This window comes from Primulina tabacum, chromosome 1, assembly GCF_025594145.1.
Source record: "Primulina tabacum isolate GXHZ01 chromosome 1, ASM2559414v2, whole genome shotgun sequence".
Classification (NCBI taxonomy): Eukaryota; Viridiplantae; Streptophyta; class Magnoliopsida; order Lamiales; family Gesneriaceae; genus Primulina; species Primulina tabacum.
Genome location: NC_134550.1, coordinates 14190639 through 14209736, shown reverse-complemented (window position 1 = coordinate 14209736; position 19098 = coordinate 14190639). Strand labels below are relative to the sequence as shown.

The window sequence follows — 19098 nt, the reverse complement described above, 5'->3', positions numbered from 1 at the left end:
CTTAAAAAAGTATTGACTGGAAGGTGCTGCCTTCAGTCTAGGATAAGAGTTCAGTTGGCAGTAGGGTAAGTCCTAAGTTGATTGGTTTTATACAAGGTGTTTGTTGGAACATTTCATGTAAGCAATCTTGATTTTGATGTTAACAAAACTTGCTATTTTGTTTCTAATGATTTACCTAAGTGCTCAGTAAGTTGGAACTGATCATGCTTCGAACCGATTAGTTAAACGAGCCAAAACTGAAGCTATCGAGACGTAAACTGAAAACATCAACTGATCGACCAAACTGAATCAGTTCATCTGACATATCAAAGAACAGTTCAACTGATTATCTAGCTGATAGGTGGTTCAGCAGAAGACCTTCAGAAGCCCGGCCAGCTGATAAAGAATTCAACTGATGAAGAACCCAGCTGACCAGTTCAACTGAAAGAGTGAAATCAGTTCAACTGATGAGTCAACTGATTTCACCAGCCCAACTAAAGATCAGTTCAGATGACCAGTTAGGAACAACCGTTAGGAATCAATCAGTTGCAGATCAAGACAAGTTTATCTAAATGGATTCCAGCTACGCACAAAGATAAAAAGCATATGTACAATCAAATGTACAATAATGGACGATGCAAGCAAAGATTAAAGCCGAGAGATTCCTGGAGGCATGTTAGAAAAGTCAAGACACATATATCAAGGAACACATTAAAGCTGCAACGATCACATGTGATGAGTCTTGAAATACGGTCTCAATGTTTATATAAATACAAGCTCAAGACCATCCGCCAGTAGACGAATATACAAGAGTGTGTGAAGATACAAAGAAAAGGGGCACCCATAATGCATATCAGTTTTCTAGAAACAATTTTCCCGGAGGGAATACTCAAGTCATATCAGCTTAGTTTAGAAGCTTACTTCCCCCAGTGAGTGAGAACACCTTCGTGGTGAATTCCTTGTTCAGTTCTCACACACGCACACACACCACCACTCAAATACAGTCTTGTACAAAGACAATAAACTTGTGTATGTAGTCTTTGACACACAGACATTAAACAAGTGTTGACTGAAAGGTGCTGCCTCCAGTCTAGCTCATGGAGAATATTGTGTTTGAGGCACCTTCAAAGGTGCCTGAACCGATCCATCAATTGGTATCAGAGGTAGCTGTTCTAAGGACATTTGAAAGCTAATATTTTAAAATATGTTTCAAAATATTATTTAAAATGGATTTCAAAATCCTCTTAAAAAATTTATGTGAGTTTGCTGTGGGAAGAGAGAAGGTTTTTGGCTCTGCAACTAACATTGTAGCAACTTCTCTTGACTCCGTAATTTTGCTGTTTTAGCAGCTTGCAGGGTTCTAAGTTCAACTGACACCAGAAATACTAAACTGATCGGTGGACAAGATTTCAGTTTCCAGTCTACCTCTTCAAGCTGATCAACAGACGAAACCTAGCTAAGCTGAAATTCTGAATGATTAAAGTAGAGCTTAATCATCAGCATTATACCGCTGCTTAACTACCATATCAGATCAGAATAGATAATCAACGCAGTTGAGCATCAGTTGAGTCCAGTTTGAGCAGCTCGACCAGTTAGCCAGCACAGAGATCAAGTTCAAGGCAAATTAGCTGCTCTTCTGGAAAAAAGAGACTCAAGATCGATGCAGTATTCAAAGCATTCAAGGCGCCTCGTTGTTGCTATATCCAGTTCTAGCATGTATAAACTGACTGATATTTGATATTATTTAAAATTTTCTATTATAGTAGCACTTTCCTTTACAAAATTTGGTGTGCTTAAATGTATAAAAGAGACGTTTATTTGATTAAATAAACATCACTTTTCCCGTTAGTTTATATGTAACTAAACTGCTATTTTCATATGTGTTGCCTAAACTGCTTGAATGTTAAAAGATGCTAAAACTCATTGGTAAAATCGCGTAAATGATTATATTTTTGAGGGAGAGTTTTAATTCAGTTCTTGAGGCGGATTTTTCTTTAAAATTATCCCTTGAACTGAAAAATGTTTTAAATTCGTTTTAAACTCCTTTTTAATTTTAGTTTTTGGAGGGGAGCTTTCTTATTCCTCAAACTGAAAACTTTATTTTAATCATTTTAAATGTTTTTTATTCTCACAAAGGAGGATAATCAGTTAAATTTTAAAAATTTTAAAATTTTAAATTGTTTTAATTGCTCAAATTTTGTGTTCATCAAAAAAAGAGAGATTGTTGGAACATTTCATGTTCGTAATCTTGATTTTAATTTTCACAAAGCTTGTTATTTTCTTTCTAATGATTTTACCTAAGTGAGCATAAACTGGAACTGACCAGGATTCGAACTGATAAGTTATCGAGCCAAAACTGAAGCTATCAAGACGCAAACTGAAAGCGTCAACTGATCGCCCAAACTGAACCAATTCAGCTGAAATATCAAAAGTCCAGTTTAACTGATTGTCCAGCTGATAGGTAGAGCTCAACTGATGAAGATTCCAGCTGACCAGTTCAACTGAAGCAGCAAAATCAGTTCAGTTGATGAGCCAACTGATTTCACTGAACCAATTCAAGATCAAATCAAGTGACAAGTTCAGAACATCAGTAGGAATCAATCAGTTTGCATAACACAACAAGCTTATTCAATAGAATCCAGCTGTGCGCACTGAAGAAAAACTTTTGTTCAATCAAAGGACAATAATAGACATTGCAGCAGTGCTTAAAGCCAAAATTCCAGAATGGCGGTCGTAAAGTACGATACAAATCGAGGAAGGGATTCAAAATGCAACAGATACAATAATTGAGTCTCACTGTACGATCAATCTTTGCGCCTATAAATAAAAGATGAAGATCAGTGAAGACTAGAACAAGAAGTGTGTGAAGTTCTAAAGAGAAATAGGGAATTCCAACTGCTTAGTATAGAAGCAAAATTCACAGTGTGTGAGAATACCTTTGTGTTGTATTCGTAGTCTATTTGCCACACACGCACACACACAATCACTCACATATACAGAGAGTCAAAGACGTAAAACTTGTGTTTATAGTCTTTGACACATAGACGTTAAACAAGTTTTGGCAGGAAGGTGCTGCATTCAATCTAGGCTACGAGTTCAGTTAGAAAGTAGGGTAACTCCAAAGCTGGGTGGGTTTATACAAGTTGTTGTATAAATCAAAGTCTTCTAGTGTAACCTACCCGAGGTGGTAGAAAGGGTAACGTAGGAGCAGTTGAAGTCTCCGAACATCCATAAACATATCTTGTGTATTTAACTGCTTAACTTTCATTTTAAAATTGATTTGATCAGTTCAACCTATTATCAGTTCAGTTCTTACTATAACTGAACTGATATATACAAAAACTGATCCCCCTTATTTCAGTTATTCAGTTTACACAAGTTAAAAGCTTTAAACTGATTAGCTTACTTAACGAAGGATTATTTCGAGTATTTTCCACTTGGTTTAAAACCAAACTCGATCTAATTCATCGGTGTTTACATTTTTAGAACACGAGCTATTGAATCTCATGGAGAATATTGTGTTTGAAGCACCTTTAAAGGTGCCCAAACCGATCCATCAAACCGTTTTGATCATCCGAATGTTTCATTCAACTGTTTTTCTCATGTGACCATTTCATTCGACCGTTTTTCTCATTTGATCGGTCCATTCATTTAACCTTTTTGCTCCTGGAACAGGACTGCACCTCCAACTTGCCAGAAAGTCTAATATGATCGTTGGAATATCATAAACAGTATATAACCTTTTTCAAATGTCATATTTTAGTGTCTAACGTATATATGAATCTTGGAGGCTATATATACAACATCTTGCAGATCAAATATAATCTTTTGAATGTGATTCAAAGCATGAGCAGCTTACATGAAAAAAAATTGACTAAAATGATAGTAAGCCCAAAAGGGGAGTCAAAATAGATATATTAGCTTAGTGAGAGCATTTTTCATTGGGTTTGAGGATACATTTGAGAGTATATATATTGTAAATGATTAGTTTTCTCACATACACAATCACTCACATATACAACAGAGATGAGCTTCAAAGTTTAGGTAAGTGATAGTCTTCATGCAAAGACATTAAAAATTATTTTCATAGTCTTGGCATAAAAGACGTTAAATATTATGCGGATTGTGAGGTCATGACATACAATCGATAAAGTTTAGGAGTTTCGATTAGGCAAGGAACAAATCTTAAATCGAAACGGGTTTGTACAAAAGGTTTTATAAATCAAAGTTTTCTAGTGAATCCTTCACATGGGAAGAATATGTGACGCAGGAGTCATTAATCTCCAAACATACATAAAAAAATTTGTGTATATTTATTCATCACATTTACTTACTTTTGCTACTATTTTTGGTAGGCATGACTGAATCATTTTATGTATTTTTCAAATACAAAAATATTTGAAAAAATACTTCAACCAAATCATTTTTACACATTCAATTTGCATATCTTTAAATGTTCTACAAAATGTTTAGTCGTTTTTAGATATATTATTTTGAGTTTATTCCACTTGGTTTGAAAATCAAATTCGATTTAATTTTTCAATGCTCAGTTTATTTTTTTAACATTTAAAAAATTGAGCTATTGTAGCTCAAGCTTTTAAATAAAATTTCTTTATTTTTTTAAAAGAGTTTATCCATCCCTCTATAGACTCTTACCCGATATCAGCACAAATATCAGACCAAATCTTGTAGCTGAAATATTCACTATCAATGCCTTCCTAAAAAGTCTAAGCATTGAAAAACTCGCCACAATACTTTTTTTCTTACCGAGCTTTCTTTATTTCTTTTTATACTTGAAACGTTCACTACTTGTTTTTCTTAAAAAATAATTTTTTTCCTAATTCATTCGGCTGAAACACTAAAGATTTAAAATATAAATATTTTGTACCATTTTAAAATAATCCAAAATTGAACTTCAAAATAAAGCATAAATCTTTAAATAGAAAATCCTACTCAAGCGTCAGTGATTCCCTCAATCTCATCCTCACCTGCAGCATTCAAATATAGTAAATCTAATGACTCAACACGTTATAAACATATGTAACAAATAATACATATACAAACACATGCATTAAAATCATACTTTTATTTAAAATAAGCTTGTAATCATAAATAAATCATAAATCATATAATCGTAAAGCTTTCCATCATTATATATCATTTTAGGTGAAGTTTGATATTTGAAAGTGACTATTGTATCATTTGGTCGACTGCTCAGTCTTAGCTCATCATTGCGCATGGGGACGGGCACTAATCACCGGCGCAATTTGAAATACGATCGTTGGGCTCCCTATAGGGCCTTCTCCCGTGAACGGGGGCTTCCTTTGGGGTTTTTCTCTCACGATATTCCCAATAATCATATATCATGTCTTTTTTGTCACAATCAATTCATATCCTTCAAAATATTTTTATTTTCTTTTTAATCATAAAATATCGCGCCCTTTCCAAATTCGTAAAATAACATTTTAACAGAAAAAATTGCATAGCTTTATCATAAATCATAAAATCTCATATTTTCATCATAAACATATTAAAACATCATAAAATCTCATATTTTCATCATAAACATATTAAAATATCATTTCGTACTACCCTGGATGCAAAATGACCATTTTACCCTCGGACTCAAAAATTCTTTATTTTGGCTTTTTCTTACTTTTATTGAATCGAGCCTATCTCAAATCATCGTATAAGCTTAAATTTTTCCTCTAATATTTTTCTTTGACGTAAACCCAAGCCTTTCGATTTAATAACTTAATGACTAAACCATAAAGCGTTTTTAACCCGAATAAATTCAAAACTTAATATTTTCTTCCTAAATTTTAAACATAAAATTTCCATCCCTAAAGTTAACATGACACCTTAAAATACACCCATAAATATTTTTTAGACGTAAAATTAAGCTCCTCGATTAATTTTCCAATTCGTTTTAAAACTTAACCGTACGCCTCTATTTTAACCCGAATCGACTCAAAACTTAATCAAACTTGAACCATAGCCAATTAAAAGCTAACCATACCTTGTGCAACCCAAATCAAACCATTTAAGACCCTCAGAATAGCTTGGAATGCCTACTGAATTTTCTGCACAATTGATCAAACCCTAGCCCAAGCCAACTTTCAATCCATCGAGCCTAGCGCTTAACCATCATGTCCAGACCCTATGTACCCATCCTAGGACCTAGAGTGAACACTTATAACTCTATTTGTAAGGTGCAAAATTAAGACGACGTAATCCAACTGCATGCAAATCTAGAGAAAATGAATAAATAGCAAATTAAATTGTTTTAATTGCTTAAATTGATTATATTGATATCTTTATATGATTTTACAGTAGTTGTTTACTTAAACGTATTAACATGTATTTTTAAAAGGTTATTCGAATTGCGATTGAGGAACGAAGACCGAGGGCTGACAAATGAAAAATAATTTTACTAAATAATTGTTTTTAATTATTTACAATAAGGTTGATGCTTTTTATTATTTTTGAAAATGAGGGGTTTTGAGGTGATTTTATACGCCGAAACATAACTTTTATTGGCATATGATTTTAAAAAAAATACGAAGCTTTTGACAACTCGGCTATTAATTTCACAAACTTTACTAAATTAAATAATTTTTAAATGCAAAATTGGGCTTATTGGGCCTAGTATAACATGCTAATGAGCTCAATCTTGCACAAGTTTTACTTATCAAAAATCAAAGCCCATAAACCCTACCATATTATATGTAATACACGCCCCTACCCTATTACCCTTACACAAGACTCCTTCTTCCACCAAAATCACGGCACACACAAGATTTCAAGAGCAAGGCATCGGCCATCTCTAGTTTTCATGCAAGAGTCCTCGTTCGTCGTCGTTCTTCGCATCGTCAACGAAATTTCGTGCGTTAAATATGCGAAGAGACGCCATACTCTTTCTTTTACTCATTATCACACCATAATATGTATTTATTTATGAATTGTATGAAAAACAAGTGACACTTTTTATTTATTTTCGTTTTTGCACAACACATGAATTTTTGAAGCATGTTTTGATCCAAAAACTTGATGTATATGTGCAAGAAGGGGCTGCCATGATTAGGGTAGATTTAAGGGTTGTTTTTGCACGAGTTAAAAGGCCCTATATTACACGAGACAAGCTGCACCCAAGAATGGATAGAAGCTGGAACCAACCGTACGTTTTCTTGGCAAGGTTCGGGTTTAAGGGGATAGGCCTTGCATGGCTCGGCTTGGGTCATGGCTGGGTCATTTTCTGAGTCAGAGAAGGAGTCCTAGCAAGGCTAGGACTCGAGACAAGTGGCTGGGAAGGAGTCCTAGCAAGCTAGGACCCTACCCGAGCCATCGCATAGAGGCGCGCATGAGCTGCAGCCTCGCAGGAAGACAGGGCTCGGCCAGGGGGCTTCGGGCTAGGATAGGCTAGGTCCTTAGGGTCCTAAGAGGGTGCAAAATGGTCTGGGCTCATGGCTGGCTCAGTGGCTAGAGTCCTAGACAAGAAAACGTAGAGTCCTAGTGCTACTTGGTGTCTCGGCCGTGGCTTCTTCTGATTTGGGTGGTTTTGGCTTGAGCTGTGGTTCGAGTCCTAGGGGTTCTAAGGGTCCAATAGGGTCCATAGGGGGTCTGGTTCGAAGATGGCTCAGGGTGGTTCGAGCGTGGCTCGGTAAAAATTGAAGATGGCTCGAGGGTAGGGCTTGGTTCGAAACTTAGGGTTTCTCCACAGTTTAAAGTATGAAATGTGGCTCAACGGGGGACGAGTCGTAGTTCACGAGGGTTAATTAAATATAAAAAGTCTAAGTTTTAAGTTTGAGAATTTTATATTAAAGTTTGATTTAATTTGTGATTAAAACGCATTAATAAGTGGTAATTAAAGAATAAATTAAAAGTCATCGATTTAAGCTAAATAAAAATACGAGAAAATTAATGTAATCTTAAATAATTATGTGGGATAAGTTAAAATCATGAAATTTTACGTCTAGGGATAAAACGATAATTTTTCACCCGAAAATTAGTAAACGTCATGGCAGTGTCCTGAATGCTGTTTTAAATGTTAATATGATTGTTTTTCATGTTTATGGACTTTTATGATGAATGATTACGTTAAAAGACATGTTGAATGCTTGGTTTAAAAGAAAAACGTTATATGCATGTTTAATTTTTAAAAGTGATGAAAATACGAAATGTTGAAGGAAGTGAAGTAATTGTGACTAATACGATGATACGATGATATGTTAATACGTAGGCCAAGGCTCATTTGACGGGTGAGAATGTCGCTGATGTCCCCTCCGCCCAGTACTATGGTTACATGTAGATGGATCCATCACTCCAATACGAATACGAAAGTCACAATTAACGATCTGAATTCAACGAAAGGAAAATGGAATACGTATATGAATATGATGAATATGTGAATATGTTGATATGAAAATGGTTATGTTTATGTATCATTATGAAAATGTTATTTTACGTACAAGTGTTTTCACTGTTGCATGTGATCTTATATGTATTACTTCTTATAAAGAATATGATTTGTTGAGTCTTTAAACTCACTAAGTATGAATGATGTAGGTGAATATGATAATAATGATAATGGAGGTCTTGATGGTTGATCTGACTGGACTGAAGGTGCACATAACCCGAGGACCAGAGCTAGTTTTCCGTACTAGATCACTTGCAACCTTAAACCCGCGCCCCTACAAGCCTTAAGCGACCCAAAGCGACGTGCAACATTTATCCTCCCTTTCCGGCCCTTGCACAGCCCATCTAGGACCATGACTAGACCCTATTAGGACCCATGAACATGTCTCTACAGCAGCTAATAGCCTGCTTCTTCCTAGGACCAAAAACGCAAACCCTAGTTCCTAAAAACCAAATTTTTGTTCAGATCTTGCATCCATATTGTCCAACCCTTAAACATGCATATATGAACCCTTAAACATGTTGAAAATCGTCCCTTCCCATAGCCCTATCATGGCAGGCCCTTTGTGCATCATAAGCATGTGTTTCAATACATGAAAATCAAAGTTTTAAGAAGTACAAGCCATAAAAACGAAAATAAAAAGAGGATTTCATATTTTTCATGCAAACATGATTAAACACACGTAATATGATTTGAATGATGCAAAAAGAAGGTTTATAAACGTACCTTTAAGTGTAGAACGCTCGAAATACGAATACCATAGTGGTGGAACGTCGGTGACGAACAGAGGACGATTTTTAATTTTTTTCTACCCCTTTTCTTGTCAAAACCGCACCGAAAATCCACCTTAGGATGCAAGGGAGTCGGCTGATCGCTGTTGGAAGGAAGAACGAGAAAGAAGATCAAAGAACGAAGAAGGAAAAAATCAAAAACTTCCTTGCAAGCTTCCCTAGATTTGGCCGATTCCTCTCTTCTCTCCTTCAATTTACGTGAATTGTGTGTGTGTTTCAATGTGTGTATGGGTGTGTGTGTGTGTGTGTTTAGGTGTTTAGGTGTGTGTATAACTTTTTTAAAAAGAGTTTAAAAAAATTTCCTAAACACTTAATTAATGGGCTTAATTAATCTTTGCTTTTTAAATAATTAATTAGGTCCATTTGGATTAATAAAATCATTAGGCATCAAATTAAAAGATTTTAAAATATCTATCTACAAAAAAATCATTTATAAAATACATAAAATCCCTTGCTCCCACTAATTAATTTAAACTTGATCTTAAAAATGCAATAATTCTTAAAATATAAAATAAATATTTTCTTAAGTAAAAATAAAAATTTAGCTTTTAAAACTTTAACACCTTAATCGTCTCCAGTCCTCCGTTCCGTTAACCACCGATATTCGTCTGAAAACCTTTAAATCATGAAATCAAACAAAATTACACAATTAATCATTTATTCACTCAAAATATATCATTCATGCATCCAAAATCATTTAATTAAAATATTTTCGCAATTTAATAATTTTTATTCATATGGTTTACGTGGACTGATTTTCAAGCGTTACAATATTCTTCCCCTTTTGATTATAATTTTAATTAATAAAGCACAATAATTTATTTTATGACGAAAAGTAAAAGCTGTAAAACCCCTTGCATGGAATTTTTCCCTTTTCTTTCCAACTTCTTATTTATTTTAATTTTAAAATTTTTTGGGCTATGCCCACAGCTGTAAAGCTGCATGGGACAGAATTAACAATGAAAGAATTAACAACCCTTTTGCTTTTACTATCATGAAGAATTTTTTTTTAAAAAAAATATTTTAGATCTATCACATGTTATGAAAGAAGTTAAATTTTCAATATATTTTTGTTTTTCTAAATATTGTTTTCGAGAGAGTTAAATATGAAATCTGAAAGTTTAACTCACTCGTACTAATATGGATTCACGTAATTGATATATAGTAAGAGTTGAAATGCTTATTCTTATGGAATGGTTTACTCCAAAATTCATGATATATATTTAGTCATTCTTTCCCTCTCCAATTTTTGAAAATACAATAAATAAAATTAAGATTATGTTAATAAACTTCTTGAATAGTTGGCCATTTTCTCATTATTTACTGAAGCACGATGTGGTTATTACAAAATAATTCCTTTCCTACTATCAATTTTGAATTAATAATCATTCAATCCTTATTGTATATGTTATTATTCTCTTTGTATCCTCGTTCAATTTCAAAACTTAAGCTGACGAATTTATCTGTAAATCAGGTTAACCAGATAAACTATAATGAAAAAGTCATATATGAAGACCCGTCCAAAATGGTGTTGGTAAGGAGAATCGAACACTTGACTCTTGGTCAAGCTCTCAACAACAACACCAATTCGGACACACATTCATAAGTGTACCAGATTAAATATTTACTTATCTTGCTGATTAAATTTTTTATATAGATCAATTTTTAAATAAGGGTGTTAGGATCAAGCGCTTACCATTATGAAAAAGTTATAGTTGTTAGGCAAAATTTATAGCTGTCAGTCAAGACGCGACATTATTTCCTTATACTTGTGGCAGCAAAGAGTACACCTACTGACCTACTTGAGTGCTAATGGGTCGGGTTGTTAGGCTCATGAGTCCGGGGAGGTTCGAGTCTACCTGTTGGTACTGTTTCATATCTCTTAGAGATCAGTCTTACTATTTCCCTACCTTCAGCTATGTCCCCAGCAGAGATAATATTACCGTTAAAGTTTGACGTCACTCTTTTACGGTCCACCTAGTCAACCAGATCAAGCGAGACAACGTCAGCAGCTTAACATATGAAAACTTTCTAGAAGGTCACTTATTTCAGTACTAGTTTCACTTATGTATCCTTAACCCAACAAGAGGCATACACACACTAAACCAAACAAAACAAAAACAAATCAAACTCATGGTTAGTCACCATTTGGATTGGTTTTAAAATAAATCAATTGAGGAAATTAGTTCGGTATTTTTTATTTTTTTTTATCAAAATCAAATTGAACCACAAAAATTGTTGATATAATTATAATATACAATTTTTTTAAAAAAATCTCTTGATTACGTACAGACATATTATTTGATGCTTTTGTCTTTCGTATGCATATATTGACATTTTTTTACATTATATCTAGATTAGTTAATTTTGATTATGTTTATAATGGACAAAATATTAAATTTTAAATAAAATATAAATTTTAAAGTAGATCATACAAACTAAATCAAATCGAAAGTACGAGTTTCGGTTTGATTATTAATAATTCATGGTCGGATGATTATAGAAGAAGTTTATTAAAATTCGAAAATGAATTTACATGTGTTATTTATTAAAAGAAAATATATACTAATAATAAAAAAATGTGTTGAATTTAGAAATCTAAATGGGCCCAGGATCAATCCAGGTGGGCTGGTGAGCAACATCTGACTGAGTGGGCCTACACGGATCTGAAACTGACCTCATTTACATTCTCATATGCCCACCCACACACCCCTTGTGATTCAAATAATTGTCTCTATTCTTCTATTTAATTTACATTTATTATATATATATACACACACATATACATACACATATATTTGTATGTGTGTTATCGTGTCGTTTTGATGTTAAAGATACGACGATATTTTTAAAATAATTCTTATAAAATAAAAAATTATATTAATCAAAATCTCATGATAAATTCAATATAAAATATCATGATATAATAACAAAATGTCACAATAGAATTATTGTAAATTTCGATGTATGAATATATTTATTGTATCTTTAGTATTATTTTTAAAAAAAAAAAAACTATGTTATTTTTATCTTTAAATTTATCATCTCTTTTTACGAGTCAAACACTTCAACATTTGATGAAAATTTTGACACGATTAGTGCAATTATGTGTCAATCACAAAATCCGTATTCAGCTATGAACTTTTTTTTAAAAAAAAATCGAGTATATATTCTTAAATTTTACTTTAGAAAATTTATTCCCATAGTATTTATTATTTTATTCATAGCAACTCTTTCATTCTATTAATTATCTATTTTTGATAAAAATTTAACTATTAAATGTATTTATCAATATAATTACCTAATCAATTTAATTTAAATAAATACTTAAATTAATTGACTTACTTTATGTATATTAATAACAAAATTTTTTTAATTATTTACACGCTTATCATACACAAAATTATTAACTACTAAAATAAACTTATAGTAATAATTTTTTGTATATTTATAAGATAATTAATATTATTTATAAATTTAATAATTAACATTATTAAATAAATAAAATTTCAGAAAAAATTGAAAAAAATAATAAACCAAATTGCGGCTTGGTGGTACACAACGTTTCGTCAAAACTTCAATAAATTGATTCCAAAAACGTAATTCAATAAATTCGTGAAAAAAGAAAATAAAAAAGCATTTCAATAGAAATTACTTTCAGAGACCATTTAATTATTTCCCATATTCTCCGTGATAGAAGGTTCGTGGAATAATTGCTTAAAAGCCCTGCATTTGAATTCTATATAGATACTAGTTTTTTTTTTTTTTTTTCCTGCGATCAATCAATTTTTTTTATATAAGTTCTCATTATAAAAAATAATTTAGAAATTACATTTAAAATTATGTAATTTTTTTGATTTTGGACGAATATTTCGTGGTTGATTGTAATATTATGTGCACTGAGTAAATTCCGGATTTGTACGGTAACCTACACACACCCCGTCCTAAAAAAAATGGTTGAATTTATAGATAATACTTATCTATGCCATTTAAGCTTCAATTATATTTTTGTTTCCCAAAAACATAAATAATGTGAACTTTATTAACAAAAAATAATAATCTATATTATATTTTTGAAAAATAAAATTATACCTAAATTTATTTAACTTTCTAAAAATTAAAAAATTTGAAGAACACAATCTAGGATACGCATGAGGATTTTTTTAAAAAAAAAATCCATAGATCCAATGGGACCTTAGAAATATTCACTTTGCCCACAATTGGATGAAACATTATGAATTATCGACAAATATTTTGTCGAAGTTCGTGTAAAATTAGAAGACGAAGATTAAGACGAGAAGCATAGAATGTGTAATAATGGGAGTCCAGTGTTTGGGGTGGATGTGGTCCAAATTCTTTCAAAAAATCAATTAAGATTTCAATAAATGAGGTAACTTCCATATTTACTTGATTTCGAGTTTAAATTTAAAATTGGTATTATGCAATTGAGGGATAAAAAATTAATACATTTGATTGATACATTTTCAAAAAATTTCATGATATTTTAGTCAGCTTTCATTGTATTTGTGTATTAGCGGGCTACTTGTGAGTGGTTCGTGAATGATTCGATCAATATTCGACTCGAGTTAAAGTAGTTTCACTTAAGTTCGAGTTTTAAACTACCCGAGTGACTATATATTAATTTTTTTTAGAAGATATATAATTTAAGGATATCTTTCTTCATATATTATAAAATTTAAACCTTAAAATAAACATTTTCAAGCATTAGCTCAAGTATCCCGATTATTTGACGAATCGAATACTCGATTAAATTTGAGATCGATTCTACAAAATTTAAATAACATCAAGCTCAAATAACATGATACTCGAGCTCGAGTCAGCTCATGTGAACATCTAGTGTGTATACAGCAAGAATACTTTGTATATATATCTTTTGTGATCTACAAAATTTTTATACCGATTTTTCTAAAAAAGATTGTAGTTGGAAATTACTAATTCAGAATCTTGCATGTTTGCATATGGGACCACATGGACTGCGGCCCAGATAATAAATATAAGCTGTGAAAGTTGGTTGAAACGTGTCTGGTGTGGGCCGGGTCAGGGCTTCAGACAAAGATCTGAGTATCCGTTAGGTCGATGCTACATAGCCCCACATGGTTTGGATGGACAAGATTCACACAATGTGATTTTAAAAAAATTAGTGGATCACATGTATGTGTGGCTAAATTTAGACCCTTGATTCTATCAGGAGTAGTGCCCCTACATGTAGGATGGAATGAACCCAGTTTCTCCATCACTTCTAACCTACCATTTTTTGGTGTTGTAATGAGTCAGAATAAATTGTACTTGATAGATTGAATTATTTCCAATTTTATAATATTTCACTCAAATTATACCAAGGCAAAAATTTGTGTGAAACGATCTCACGAGTTGTTTTTTGTGAGACAAATCTCTTATTTGAGTCATCCATGAAAAAGTATCATTTTTTATGCTAAGAGTATTACTTTTATTGTGAATATCGGTAGACTTGACCCATCTCACAGATAAGATTCGTGAGATCGTCTCACAAAAGACATACTCTTCTACCAAATAGAGTTATAAAATCATCGTATTATTCATATATTTTAATTTATCATATTGGGTAAGGATTTGTAAGTTCGTCAAATGAGTGCATGGTTGAACCTTTTTGCCTATAAGAGCTAAGACAATCGAGATAGTGTTTCGTATGAGTGCAAATAATCCAAATCATGAATTTTTTAGATTTTCAAGCCTTGATCAATTCTTAGGATTTGAATCGGGCTCGGGTTGAGATTTGATGTTCCCGCTGCTCCCATAGCATTAAGCGGAATCACCCATTCGGATTTGTATAAATCGATTCCTTGAGAGAAAGAGAGACTAGAATATGATCATTTTATATATTTACGTATGGTAAACTGACATTGAAATTAAATGGATTTGTCCAAAACAATCCGAACATTGATTGTGCCTTATTAATTAACTACTCTGCATTCTAGCTCCAGTCTACCGATTGAACATGATACAAACTAAAATCAACCATATTCAGCACTCAGCCCGAAAGAACGTGTGATGAAAGAAACAAGGACCCAAAGTCTTAATTGTGTCAATCGACCAGAAACAAGATGGACAAGGGATAATCATGTTTAATTCATTCTGGCAACTATGTATTAATCCATACATTCCACTACTTTAAGGAAGGTGCTAATATAGGCCAGGCATATTACAATGATGCACCGCTACAGGGAGGAGGGAGAGAGATTCCAAAAGTGAAATCATTATACAAGTTAGACTTGAACTGATACCTATGAGTGATAAGCTAGATTTGTAATCCAAGCACACAAATCACCCTCCACGCATATGTGCACCCAACTCCCCAAACTGCTCATCAGCTTCCACGGTGTCTGCAGACAAGCGAACTGCATCTAACTTCTGTTTCAGAACCTCAATAGCATTAAAAACTAATTGAGAAGCTTTTATTGCGCCAGTAGACTCTACGGTGAAAATAAAACTATCTTCCTTGGCATGGATCTCCACTAGCCCTGGTTTCCCCATGGCTTCCGCTTTCTTGATCACCTCATCATCATATGTATATGCCTCAGCATCATGAACATAAACCTGAAATGTCAAAAAAACAACTTAAAAAGTGGTTACAAGGAAATCATCACTTTAAGCCATTAAAAACGAGTACATCCTACATGTACTACTCGTAATCCATCCCCACAATAAAAATTTACCCACTAATATTTCCAGAGGCGGTTACAAATTTTAACTGTAATTGATCCCAACCCTTCACAACAAATTGTAATCTTTCAAGAACCACAAAATTTTACGAGTTCAAGGTCAATTCCCAAACATAAATCCACCTAAATGTTTGTCTTTGAGCAAACTTCTTGAGCAGGAATACCATCAACTGATTTAAGTTGTAATAGTAAACATCCGTTGACTTTGTTTCTCACCGAAAAGAAAAATGAAAATCCATTGGGTAATCAAGAGGCGACACATAAATCAGGACCTATCTTGAATAAAATACACTTTTTGCTCACACCATCCGCAATAAAAATATTTATCATACAACTTTTAGAACATTAAAGGTCATTCCCCACCAGTAGATATCATAGTTAAGTAGCATGATGATGCTATTAGCTAAAACCACCAATTTATGCTATTTTAATCACCACAAATAAAAAATGAAATGGTTAAAAAACACTCATGGTGACAATGACCGGGTTCCAATCCTAACAAGCTATTATGATCTATGAGCTACCTGTTGAGTCTGAGGATTAATCTCAAACACTTTTGTAGGGCTGCTTTCAATGAAATCCCTTTTCTCCTCGAGGGTTAAGGTCTCCATCAACTCTTCATTGATATAAATGTCAGGTTCATACATGAAAGTCACAGTTGCCGCAGGTGACCATTTAGCATGATCTTTACCAATTCCTTTACGAGCAATGGCTCTTAAAATCAACTCCTGACCGCGACGAAGCTTCACAATAATGATTCCCCTATACAAAGACATAATCACATAATTCATTCTGGATATTTTTATGTGGCTGATAGTATTTAAAAACTCAATAACAGGCAAAAAATGTGATTGTTTTCCTTCTATAAACAAATGATAACTTAAACCAACTCAAATCAAGTATAGACCTAGATTATTATCTTATTTGAATGCTACAAAACAAAATATACTTTAAGATACACCAAAAACTCAAAGGCAAATGTCTAGCCACGTCAGCTTCATCCTCCACTCGTTTCAAAATTAAATAAACTCCTACACAAATTTTTAAAGCTTAGCTGAAACATAAAGAATGATCCCAAAAACTAATAAATGAAGACTAGCTGGACAAAATTCGCAATTGAGTGTCACGTTTAAATTAGAAGCTCTAAATAAGATTCCTGAAGAAACCCTTTGCCAATCTTTTTTCAATTTCTCTCTCAGCAGCTCTAGCAGCAGTACCCCTGACACTTAGGTTTTTACAATTTGTTTTCCTCAGGATTCTTCTTCCACACCAAAAATACGAATTTACAGATTTCTTAATAACCACCGCACAACTATCTCAACTCTCAAACCACCTCCAACATTATACTACCACAGCCCGTTTGCGGTGATAAGGTAAACTGGACGTCCCTAGGGATGTAATCGAGTCGAGCCGAGCCGAACTCTTGAATGTTTGAGCTTGGTTCGTTTATAATCGAGCCGAGCTCGAGCTTTATTTACTGAATATATGCATGGCTCATGAGCTTATTCAAGCTTTTATCGAGCCTAAACAAGCTTAATAAATATGAATTATACATTTAAATTTTCATTAAATTAATTAAAAAGTAAATTATATATTTAAAGAAAAATATATTATTCTTATTAAAATTTGTAAATTTGTTATAATAAATAAATTTAACAGATTTTTCTATATATTTCATAAATAATATGCAAAATCAATAAATCAAATATCAAAACTATTATTTTTTCATCTAAAAGATTACTCATGAACTTACCAACGAACATGTTCACGAGCTAACGAGCCGAATACTGTAAAGCTTGAGTTTGTTTGTTTATCTTAACAAGCCTCGTTAAACGAGCTCAAACGAGCTTTTATCGAATCGAGCTTCGAATAGCTCACAAACGGTTTGGTTCGTTTACATCCCTAGATGTCCCAAATCATATTTCCCCTATCCTTATCTGTACGTCAAGTATCAAAATATTAAAAGTAATCAGCAAAGTCAAGTTAATAACTTCAGCCCCAATATCCTTCCACAATAATTGTTAGGTAACAGAATCACATAACCTCCAATCATTCTCAAAATCAACTTCCATTAAACCAGAAAGCCTCATTATAATTCATCATGCACCAGAGAGAGTAAAATATCAGCTCTTACAGCAAGAATGTACTGTTTTCCACCACTCTTTCTCAACTATCCCCAGACCCCAATACAACAAAGCTTGTAACTTTAATGAACTCACAACACATAACAAAATCTCTTTCGGCAGAAAAAATGGAATCGCCACAATTGTACTCTTAGGCTCTCAAAATCGAATTCAAGACAGCTCGTATTCCAATTCCACCAATCATAGAACTAAAACACCACAAATCAAATCGGACTGCATACCCAACATGCAGGACCACTCTCAAAGTAAGAAAAACAAATACCTATTTTCTGAGCTGTCAAATCCCGCGGAGGAATCGGAGAAATCAACAGGAACAACGGTGTGGTCAGAGCTAATAAGATCCTTCGAAGTCACATCAAGCGTCTGGTCATTAATGCACTTGGCACGCAGATGAAATTCAACGGAACAGTACTCGCACTGCCCATCACCGTCGCAAGCATCGCAGTCTCGGGAAAAGCGCATCGCCATTGCCCGCTCGCTGGTGAGCGGAATCAGGCCTAGGCGGTGTGAAATGAACTCATCGTTCAGCACCGAAGAATTAACCTCGATCTCTACCAGGTCGATGGCGATGGTCGGCACCTCCGCGATCATCACGCGCCGCAGCGCGTTGGCAATGCTGGCGTCAGTTTCGCGGAGCTCGAACTTCATGAAGTCATCTCTCACGGTACGAATCTTTATCTTTGGGAATCTCTGGTACGATACGCCATCCATTTTCGATCCCTCTTCTCTGAATTGAATTCTAGGGCTTAATTAAACCCTTGTCCGAGAACCACAAGAACGGAGGATATGTGCACTGGTGTTCTACCTTCTTATTGGGCCGGACATATAATTTTATTAGCTTAGTGGACCCTATAATAAATTATGACTTCGTTTCAAAAAATACGATAAAACATTTTTGAAGAATGTTTTTTTATAAAAATTGTTTTAAAAATAAATGTCTTTATTTTTAAAATTATTAAAAAATATATATTTTGAGAACAATTTTTTAAAAAAAAAATCAGAAACTTTTAACAGAAATATTTTCCAATCACTTATAAAATATTAGACAA

At 33.3% G+C, this 19098-nt stretch overlaps 1 protein-coding gene across 1 annotated transcript; it reads right to left on the bottom strand.

Moving 5' to 3' along the window:
* Positions 1–15235: 15235 nt before the first annotated feature.
* Positions 15236–18849, bottom strand: LOC142542092 (DNA-directed RNA polymerases II, IV and V subunit 3-like). The gene is made up of 3 exons (XM_075648532.1): positions 18312–18849; positions 16430–16667; positions 15236–15780 (listed from the first exon to the last, which is right to left on the bottom strand). Exons 1-3 carry the CDS (start codon positions 18758–18760, stop codon positions 15508–15510), a joined length of 960 nt encoding a protein of 319 aa, XP_075504647.1. The 5' UTR covers positions 18761–18849; the 3' UTR covers positions 15236–15507.
* Between the last annotated feature and the right edge of the window lie 249 nt (positions 18850–19098).

Coding starts and splice junctions, on each gene's coding strand:
- LOC142542092 (XM_075648532.1), bottom strand. CDS start 18,760: ATGGATGGCGTATCGTACCAGAGATTCCCAAAGATAAAGATTCGTACC. Junction 16,668..18,311: donor TTTGACAGCTCAGAAAATAG/GTATTTGTTTTT, acceptor GTCTTTGTATAG/GGGAATCATTATTGTGAAGC. Junction 15,781..16,429: donor TTAATCCTCAGACTCAACAG/GTAGCTCATAGA, acceptor TTGACATTTCAG/GTTTATGTTCATGATGCTGA.